At 32.4% G+C, this 11,345-nt stretch overlaps 1 protein-coding gene across 1 annotated transcript in view; it reads left to right on the forward strand.

The window, feature by feature from the left end:
• The window catches only part of dy (dusky), a 52,158-nt gene extending 49,472 nt beyond the window's left edge, over positions 1-2,686 (forward strand). Inside the window, exons 3-4 of the mRNA XM_065508602.1 lie at positions 766-958; positions 1,044-2,686. Coding sequence (XP_065364674.1) covers positions 766-958; positions 1,044-2,623 — 1,773 coding nt within the window. The 3' untranslated portion in view covers positions 2,624-2,686. The remainder of the gene's footprint in view (positions 1-765; positions 959-1,043) is intronic.
• Positions 2,687-11,345: the final 8,659 nt, after the last annotated feature.

Below are 11,345 nucleotides of genomic sequence, written 5' to 3' on the forward strand. Positions count from 1 at the left end.
AACTCCTATGTATTTATAGAGTCCGTCTGCAGCTCCAATTTTAGCCTGCTTACTTTTTTTACAATGGTGTCTTGGTCATGCTTTAGTTCGTTGGACTCTTGTGGAGCCAGTAATAGGTCCAGAGGTATATATTATTGTCCAGAATAGGTCTCATTACCACCGTGCACATCCATTCTTCAAAATTTTTTTTCTTTTTCTCGTGGTGGTCCAAATTTTGAAATTTTAGAGCCATTCGGTCTTTGCTAAAAGTAATTCCACTTTATTAAGGATAACATATTAATATATGGAACAATCTTGGTTCGCTTTCTACTAAGACTGAAAAGGATATTATTTACTATAGTTTGTAATTTTTAGTTATAATTGTCATTGTTCTATCCATATCCAAAGTGGAATTAATGGCCTTGCTCTTCCGTATGTTCTTCTTGTTCCTAAAGCTTTCTCCATTGATCTTCATTTAAGGTACGCTTGTCATGCTTGTCGATGACATGTTTATTGGTCCATAGTCTTTTTAATATAAATAATGCGGAATATACCCTGATTCCAAACTATGTTAACAATCAATATTATCAATATCTTAAGAATCAATCTATTATTTTTTTTAGTTTTCTTAACGTGGACTGTAAATCACAGTTTTACATGTTAGTCAATATGTTACAGAAAGTGTCCCTCGACTAGTATTATATATATTAATTTGTTTTTTTTTTTATTTATTTAGTTATTGATCTAACTACAAACGTAATACTCATCAATTTCTTGTCTTTTCAGTTTGCTTTAGCCGATGATGTAGAAGTGGTCAAGGGTAACGAGGAAATGTCTGATCACGATAACGAAGTGGATCAAGTGGCTTTAGAAAGTGAACACGATCCACAAAATCAAAAGGTTTTATATCAACACAATATGCAACAACAGCAACAACAACAACAGCAGCAGCAACAACAAGGACCTGGTCCAGCAAGAAGTAAGAGACAATTCTCAATAATCTTAGGCTTACAAACTGAAAATATTTTAATAAGATAAAAATACCTACCGTCTTTTAAAAAAAGCTTCTTTAAATTATTTCATTACAGGCAATAACAAGGGCATACCATTGGCATTGGGGCAACCATTTGGTCCACCACCACCGCCCTCACAGTTGGCTTACCAGGGACCACCACCACCATTGCCACCTCAACGACAGGCTCCACCACCTCAACAGCAGCAACAACAACAGCAAGTACATGTGCCACAATCATTGCCCGACTTGAGTGTGGGTGCCTCGTCTACCAATGAAATTTGGTCTTCGCCCGTGCAAGACATGGCCAAAATTATTTCGCTCGATGTCAAGTGTGAAAAAAATGGCATGAAAGTTTTCGTACAGTTCGACAAACCCTTCTACGGCATTGTCTTCTCCAAGGGCCACTACAGCAATATGAACTGTGTTCATTTACCCTCAGGTCTAGGCCGTACTTCGGCCACATTTGATATTGGTCTACACGAATGCGGTACATCGGGTAATACCGAAAATGGCCTGTATGGTTATGGCCATGAGTCTGGCTCGGGCACCTATTTCGAAAACATTATTGTCATACAATACGATCCTCAGGTTCAGGAAGTCTGGGATCAGGCTAGAAAATTACGTTGCACTTGGCACGATCAGTATGAAAAGAGTGTAACCTTCCGTCCATTCCCTGTCGATATGCTAGATGTTGTTAGGGCTGATTTTGCTGGCGACAATGTAGGCTGCTGGATGCAGATACAAGTAGGCAAGGGACCTTGGGCATCTGAGGTCTCAGGTTTGGTAAAGATTGGTCAGACAATGACCATGGTTTTGGCTATTAAAGATGATGACTCCAAATTCGATATGTTAGTGAGAAATTGTGTGGCCCATGATGGTAAGAGGGCACCCATACAGCTGGTAGATCAAAGGGGTTGTGTCACTAGACCCAAATTAATGTCACGTTTTACAAAGATTAAGAATTTCGGTGCCTCGGCTTCGGTATTGTCATATGCTCATTTCCAAGCTTTCAAATTCCCCGACTCCATGGAAGTGCACTTCCAATGTACCATACAAATCTGTCGTTATCAATGTCCTGATCAGTGTTCTGACCCCAACTTGCAAGAGGTTCACCATCTGCAAGTGGGACCTGAATCACAATATGGTCCACCACCTCCACAACTACATGTCGACACTTATCATGTGGGCAGTTCGATAAGCAAACGACGTGATGAACGCCGTGTTCAACGTCGGGCTCGTGCCGTAGATAACGAACCAGAAGTTGGCCTAAATCGCATCATCAAAGTTGTGTCTTCCGGTGATCTTACATTTGCTATTGAAGAAAATGCCAACAATACCGCTTCTAGTGCGGCTGCTCAGACCATGGTCTTCCCCGCCCGGGAAGAAGGTCTAATCTGTATGACTACTCCCGGCTTTGCGATAACTTTGATTATACTTTTGGGCATTCTAATAACTTCTTGCCTCATTTCCGCCGTCCTCTATGTACGCTTAAGACCCTTCTCGACCATAACGAAAAAAGAAAGAGCTGTAGCCTTTACGAATCCCCAGTTGACAGGTACTTTGCCAGTCATACAAATACCACCGCCACCAGGGCATGGTACCCTGTCGAAAAATCGGACGCATACATAAATAGACTAGACAGTTTTAGTACAAATATGAGACTTTTTATTGAAAAACAAAAGGGTATAATTGAAAAAAATACATATTTTAAAAAGAAACCAACACAAAACATAAATTGGAAGGAAACAATTGAAGAAAATAACATGGCCAACAACTGGGTTGTTTTGGGTGAAAATTAAACCTTTTTGGAATTAGTCTTTTTTTATAATATTCAAATAAAAAAAAAATAATAAAATGAGTAAGATGTTTATACTAAATGAGATGAATATATTTAGAATGAGTTGAGGGAAATTAATGTAATATTAAATTGATTTTCATGGAAATCAATATTAATTGAAAATTCTTTTCAAAATTTTTAAGATTTTTTTAGCTGAAATTTTTAGTAACATAAACGTTGATGTTGATTTTAGTATAAACATTTTATTTTGTCTTAAAGAAGCTCTTTTTTTTTGTTAATTTTCAGTTCAGTTCTTTTTAGTTCTTCCAAGACTAGCCTAAGTTTTCGTTCAAATTTTTGTTTTTCAATTCAATTTTAATTACAAGCTTTAATAAATAGTTGATGTTGTTTTTTTTATTATTATTTTGTGTGTTCTTTTATATAAATATTTTCCGCATAAATCCTCAACGAAACTTTTGGCTTTTCTTTTATTTACGAGTATATAATTTGGGTCTACTTTTAGTTTAACTTTCTCAAGGTGGTAGTCACTATTTCCGGGCTGTCTCCGGGCTCCCTGTCTTTCTGCATGTAGTATTACATTACATACATACATTCGTATTCTCTAGCTCTAGTTCTTGATCTATTAGACTGTAAATCTGTTTGTCTGTCTTAATCACTGTGCAAAGTATTAAATTAAGTCTATATAATTAATTAATTTTATTAAATTAAAAACAAACACACACTCACATACACCTCACTTACACATAAACATACTCACACATATATGGATGTGTCAAAAGCTAAAAGGCCTAACTCAACTTTTCGAAAATTTCTTAACTTTGTTATATTACTATCTAAATAAGGAGTGAGATCGAAAAATTCTTAACACACGTTTTTCATTACATTTTTTAACCCAAGTATTATTTGAATTTTTTTTTGATCAAGTTACCTTTGAAAAACATGTCAGTTATTATGTGTAATGTCAATTATATTAATTTTTTTGTTAATCTGATTAAAATGAGTGACCAGAAAAAAGTGCGTACTGAAATTATTAAATATTTTCAACAAAACCCAACTTGGTCTTACAAAAAGTTGGCCAAGCATACAAAGGTCTGCCGTCAAACTGTTTCCAATGTTATTAAACAGTACCGGGAGAACTTGTCAGTTGATAGAAAACCTGGTTCAGGTAGAAGGAATGGTCCACATGATGTTTCTAAAGCCAAAAAAATAGAACGCATTTTCAAAAGAGCTCCCAACACATCCGGTAGGAAAGCAGCGCGGTTAGCTCAGTGCTCGGACTATTTGGTACGAAAAGTTAAAGCTAATGCAGGTTTAAAAACATACAAGGCTCAAAAAGTTCCTGACAGGAACGCTACTAAAAATTTAGAGGCCAAAAACAGAGCACGGAAATTGAAGTCAAGTTTTATAAAAAAATATTCTTGCTGCATAATGGATGACGAAACGTATGTTCTGGCAGATTTTTCGCAACTTCCAGGTCAAAAATTTTATGTTGCTGATGCTCGAGGGAATGTTGAAGAAAAGTTTAGGACCCAAAAGCAGACAAAATTTCCCAGAAAGTTCTTGGTATGGCAAGCAATATGCAGTTGCGGCAAAAGAAGCCACTCATTTGTTACAACGGGCTCTATAAATACCGAAATTTACATCAAGGAATGTTTACAAAAAAGGCTGCTTCCATTCATAAGACTTCATAATGTGTCCACTTATTTTTGGCCTGACTTGGCATCCTGTCACTATGGCAAACAAGCCCTTGAGTGGTACAAGAACAATAATGTGGTATTTGTACCAAGAGAGGCAAATCCTCCAAACTGCCCGGAGCTAAGGCCAGTGGAGAGATATTGGGCTCTTGTTAAAAGAGAATTGAAGAGTACAAAAAAGGTGTCCAAAAGTGTGGTAGATTTTAAACGGAGATGGACTACATGTTCGAGCAAAGTGACAGAAAGCACTATAAAAACGTTAATGGAAGGGTTTCCGAAAAAGGTTCAAAATTTCATCACTAGTGATTAAAACTATAAAAATAATTTTTTTTGTAAATTGTAATAATAATTTCAATCAAATAAAAAAAAAATTAAAGCTGTAAGTTTAGTGGTTTCTTTTTTATAAACATATATGTATGTTAAGAATTTTTCGATCTCACTCCTTAGTTGTGAACTCTTTGAAAATTATTTTGTTTTCTATTTTATCATTTTCATAAATTTTGGAAATCAATTTTCAATTTACTGTAATTTTTATTTTGTGGAGTTAAGTATTTTAGCTTCTGACACCTCCATATAATACACAAACACAAGTAAACGATGTTCTGGTGCTAAGCCATATTTAAAAGTTCAAATCTTTTCCATAGAATTTTGTTTTTTTCGCTCTTTTTACGAACAAAAGAAAAAAAAAGAAGAAACTGTCTGTTTTGTTTTTACTTTAATTTATTTATTTAATTTATTATTTATTTATTTATTAAACAATAAAATTCACTTCATGGTAGTCATTAAATATTTTAAGTTGTTTAAGTTTTACATCATACTTATTTTATCTTTTTATTAATATTATTATTATTGTTCATTTCGAAATTTCCAAATTTATTTATTTATAAATATTAAGTTTTACTTTTGTTATAATTTAGACTGAAATCTTAATTTTTTCTTGACAATTTTTCGGTCTTGTTATTTAAGTTTATTTATTTACAATATTTCTTAACTTTAATTTATTTATTTATTTCATTCTTAATTGTTAAGCGCAACCATAAAAGAAAAACGCAATAAACGTTTGATTTTTGTATTAATCAAAAGACAATTTTTAATAAATAAAGAAACCATTTTAAATAATTAAATATTAAAAATTATTAAATTTTGTTTAATTTAAAATAATATTGTAGATAAACAGGTAAGTGAATTGATAATTGATACTTTTGGTGACCAGTGAACTAATCGGCTAACTACAACTTATTGACTAAGATCAGCTTATGAGTATAATCGTCGCACAGTGGTATGAGAATAAAAAAAGATGGAAATAAATCTGTAACTTCTAAACCCTTACGCCGATTTGAATGAAATTTCACATGCGCAAAGAGGAAGTGCAGTCGAGTGGTCGGAAAAAAGTCGAACAATCGATTATGTTATCTCAAAAGTCGAATAGTCGATAGCCGTGAAATAGCTCCCTAATGAAATAACTCCCAATGAAATAATTCCCAATGAAATAACTCCTATCAAAAATTAAATAATTCAAAAACTTGAAAAATAAACTAACTACCAAAGGGTAAAATTAAATTACTCCCAATAATCAGCGATTTCATAATTTTAAAAATATTAGTTCCAAAAGAAGCGAAATAACTCCCAATGACATAAATCCCAATAGAAATAAAATAATTGAAGCAATTTATTTATTAATCTAGCTCCCCTCCTCTGAGTGTATCAAAAACTGGCTTCGCTCAGAAAATTTGTTTTGCATTGACGGGCTTCGGCCGGGCACTACAGTTTTCTCCTCTGGGTGTATCAAAAACTGGCATCGCTCAGAAAATATTTCTTTTATTTCAGAAAGGTTTTATAGTATTTTAGAAAGCCGATTTTTATTTCGCACCTGTTTAAGAAATCATTGCTACCTGACTTTTCTGAGCGAAGCCAGTTTTTGATACACACCAGAGGAAAAACCCTTAGCGAACGACCGAAGGCCAGCAATGCAAAACAAATTTTCTGTGCGAAGACAGTTTTTAATATTTATCGGTTCAGCTTTTCCAAAGTAGAACCCAATAAAAATGAAATAACTCCTAATTCCCGAAATAAAATGAAATAAAACCCAACCAAAATTTCATTGCCAGTTATTGCATTACACAGTACAACACATGATTTTGGGACTCAATTCTGACAATTGCACGTGAAAGTAGCCCAAAAAATAAGAACTTCTGCATCATTAGTTTTGTCAAGTTGGCTGCCGTAATAATTTAATGGCCATACGATTTTTTTTTCCTCAAGGTGGGTTTTTATCACTTTTTCTATATAGTCCCAAAGCAATGAACTGAAAAATGTTGTACTGTGTTATGAAATAACTCCCAACAAACAATTATGAAATAACTCCCTATGCGTTAGGAGTTGCTTCATAATGAAATAAGTCCCAAGTTGTATAAATATTTTTTTGGGTGTTATTTCATTTTTTTGTGGGGAGTTATTTCATTTTGGAGTTATTTCACGGTACCTACTAAAACTATAAGTAAATAATAAATAAATGTTTATAAAATAAAGCTTTTTTCTACACAAAATTTTTACAACATTCTTCTAACTATTATCGCCTTGATAAATTTCATTTTTAATGCTAAACATTAATAAAGGCGCATCAATAAATATAGAAACCATGTATTTTTTACTAGAAATGGTAAAAAGTAGAAAAAAGACAAAAATAGTCGAAAAAAGTTGAAAAGTCAAAAAAAGTCGTTTAACTAAAAAGTCGAAAGTTCGAAAAGTGGACTTTTTAAAAAACGGAAAAAGTCGAAGGGTCGAAAAGTCAGCTATAGAACCCTAATTCACACTTGAGCAGCAGAACAAAAGGTACTTTTTCGCACATTTCAAATTTTTGGCAAAATGAGTTTTATTTATTTCGCCCCCTTAAAAAACTACATGAACCTGGAAATGATAACAAGTTTCTTACTTATTAATAGATACATCTAACTGCCATAAGTCACCACATTATATGTTAAGGATGTTTGATATAAAACCAGTTTAATATCGGAAAAAGAACCTTTTGTTAAAAAATAAAGAAAAAAAGTACATTTTGTTAAAAACAAAATTAAAAAGTATGTTTTTTATGCGTTTTTTTAACGATAATATTTTAAATTAATGTTTTTAATCCTGATCTAGTGTTGTACGTTTTGTTAAGCACAAATTTTTTAGAACCCATTTACTTAAGGTGTGGTCACACATGGCAAGTAATTGACGAAAGAGACTTAACCACTAAATAAAATATATTTGAACTCATTTATTTATTTCAAAAACTAATTTGACTTAGGATGATTCAAAACAAAAAAATAAGTTTTATTTAATTTGATGCTGTTTGATTTTACAAAACAATTGTAAGAGTCAAACAAATTTGTGCTAATAAAAGTGGTTACGCCATGTGTTAAACAAATTAAAAAAAGTTTGCTGACTTGATTGTTTCTAGAAGATTTCAACCCAAATATAATAAAAATTTTTGAAAAGATGCGAAAAAGTACCTTTTGTTTAGTTTGAAGACAAAGAATTGAAGGCATTACTCCATGAAGATTGTTGTAAAACTCTACAATAGCTTGCAAAATCATTGGGATCTACTCAGGCAGCAATTTCAAACCGTTTGAAAGCAGCAGGATTCATCCAAAACAGGGAAATTGGGTACCATACGAATTGAAGCCGAGAGACCTTGAAAGACGTTTTTGTATGTCCGAAATAATGTTCAGGATATAAAAATGGATCCATTATTATATCCTGAAGCGTAAGAGAGTATGTGAAGCCAGGAAAACTAGCCGAATCGACACCAAAGCCAAATATCCATAGCCCTAATGTAATTCTTTGTAATTGGTGGCACCGAAATTGTTGCAGAAATCTCAACCGCTTTATAGTCCAGACCGTGCTCCATCCGAATACAATTTGTTTCGATCGATGCAGAACGCTCTTTCTGGGATACGCTTCACTTTGTAACAGAATATCCGATATAGGATTGATTCGTTATTGGCTTCAAATGATGAGCAAATCCATATGTAGCCAGAACTATGGGAAAACATCATAGATTTTGAATAAATTTATATTGTACAAATGTTTTAAAATAAAAGCTAAATATTTGAAAAACTTCCGCATTTTTATGTCATACACCAAATTTAAAATCCAATTGCATTAGGAATAAAATCCGACTTCTAAATAATTTTTTCTGTATATTTGAATAAATGGTTTTTGTATGGAAACTGTATTGGTATTTCCGTAACATAAAAAAATTACATTGGTTTCCAGGGAAGTTTTTAAATCAGAATATTGCGAGTTGTTTGATTCACTTAACAATATAAGATTTAATTTAATATTTTTTTTTGCTCAATAGTCAACATCGATCGTCCCTACACCAACATAGTGGGGAGGGTGTAATGCGTTTGTGCATATGTTTGTAACGCACAAAAATATCAGTCTAACACCCAACTTGAATTGTACCGATCGACTCAGAATCACTTTTTGAGTTCATTAAACGATGTCATATAAGACCCGCTTTTAACCCTCCGTTAGACGCAATCATTTTCAATCGAGACTAGTCGCAATGTATCAAATTGATATCAATAAAAGAAAGGCGCGTTTGAAAATAATCTATTCAGTTTTTATTTCGAAAACATAAAAATAATATTAAATTCAAAGTATTTAAAAGAATAATAAAAATAAAATTTCAGTATAAATATATTTTAATCAAAAAATATCTTAAAAGTTAGGGTGTTTAAAAAAATTTACAATAAAAAAAATGTGCCTGGTTCGGGCTTGACCGACCATACTTTCTTACTTGTTTTATATTCTTATTGATCACAGGCAATTATTATATGACATTTTGTCCAATATTTTTGTACGGAAGGATAATTATAAAGTGTATAGTAAAAACAGTGGTAAAATTGTGCGAGCAAAAAAAATGCAACTCTACGAAAATTTATTTAATTTTTAAAAGTTTGAAAAAAATAATTATAAAAAATTGCTAAAAAAAACTATAACAATGTTGTATTATCATCATTTACTATTAACACAAATAAATTTATGGACATTAAAATTCAAAAGGATAACCATTTTATCCAAAAAATGCCATGCTCCTATTCCGTTATAAAAATATATATGTAATTAAGAATTGTGTTATGATTAGAGTGCCGAAATAATTTTAATGGCTAGTTTTGAAATGGATTTTATTGAAATAAAACTAAAAGGTTAGACATTACAGTAATCAAAACTGTGTTACCTGATCCATGAAAGGTGACATCATATATTTTATACATTTGGACATTTATGACTATTGCAACCTCGAAAAGATAATTTAATGATACACAGTTTTTATCGCTAAATATTAAAAAAAATGGAAAAAACAAAAAAAATTTAAAATTTAAATAAAACAAGTAAGAAAGTATGGTCGGTCAAGCCCGACCATATAATACCCTACACCAAGTAAATGAGTAAAAATATTTTTCTTTTAAAATATCAATAATTTATATTTTTGAGTGATTTTTGGAAGTGGGCCTTATATGGGAGCTATGACCAATTATGGACCGATCACCACAAAATTAGGTCGTGTGATTTATGTCTATATTAAAGTTAACTATGTTGAATTTTGTGTGTATAATAACATTTTTAAGCGATTTATGCACTTTAAAGTGATTTTCGGAAGCGGGTCTATATGGGAGCTATGACTAATTATGGACCGATCGTAACAAAATTTGGTGACATGCATTTGGTATATATAAAACTTATTTGGAGCGAAATTTGTGTTGATACATAGATAAATTAAACATTTATGACCGATAAGGTCCAATTTCGAGGGGACATTTGTATGGGGGCTAGGTGAAATAATGGACCGATTTCAGCCAGTTTCAATAGGCTTGGTCCTTGGGCCGAAAAGGTAATATGTACCAAATTTGATCGAAATATCTTCAAAATTGCGACCTGTACTCTGCGCACAAGGTTTACATGGACAGCCAGCCAGCCAGCCAGCCAGCCAGCCAGCCAACCAGACGGACGGACGGACGGACGGACATCGTTTAATCGACTCAGAAAGTGATTCTAAGTCGATCGGTATACTTTAAGGTGGGTGTTAGACTAATATTTTTGGGCGTTACAAACATCTGCACAAACGCATAATACCCTCCCCACTATGGTGGTGTAGGGTATAAAAATTCAACAGACATACAGACGGACATGGCTTAATCGACTACCCTTCTCACGAAGGTGAAGGGTATAATAATTGCCTATGACCACAAAGAATACAAAAATAGCAGATGGAGAGAATTGGATTCCGTTTAGAGTATCCAAAACCGAAAACCATTCAACCGGTTTTTTTGTAAGACTGTTAACCGGTTTTAATGAAATGTACTTTCAAATGCTCATTTAAAAATATTTTTGAAAAACTTTGACACCATTTTTAAAAATATTGATTATTTTTATAGAAAATTTAGCAACCGGTTTTTTTGAAGACAAAAACCGAAATCGATAATCGGTTTTTTTAAAAGATAAGAATCAAAACCGGTTTTTTCAAAAACATACCTTTTCGGTAAAGCCGGGTTTTTAAATTTGCCGGTTTATTGGACACTCTAATTCCGTTATAAGAAAAATCATATAGCATAGCGTTGCATTTTTTATGCTCGGTACTGTACATAAATGTAGTTATTCCATATACAATTTACTCTACATAGAATTTTATGTATAACAGTTTTTTCTGTATATTATATTGTTGTATAACAGTTTTTTCCATAAAAAATTTAGTGTTTAACAAATAATTCTATGTGACAGTTTTTTATAGAAAATATTGTTTATAACAGTTTTTTTAAGTTTTGTATAATAGTTTTTCTATAGAATATTTTGTTTATAACAGACAATT

This window comes from Calliphora vicina, chromosome 4 (assembly GCF_958450345.1).
Source record: "Calliphora vicina chromosome 4, idCalVici1.1, whole genome shotgun sequence".
NCBI lineage: Eukaryota > Metazoa > Arthropoda > Insecta > Diptera > Calliphoridae > Calliphora > Calliphora vicina.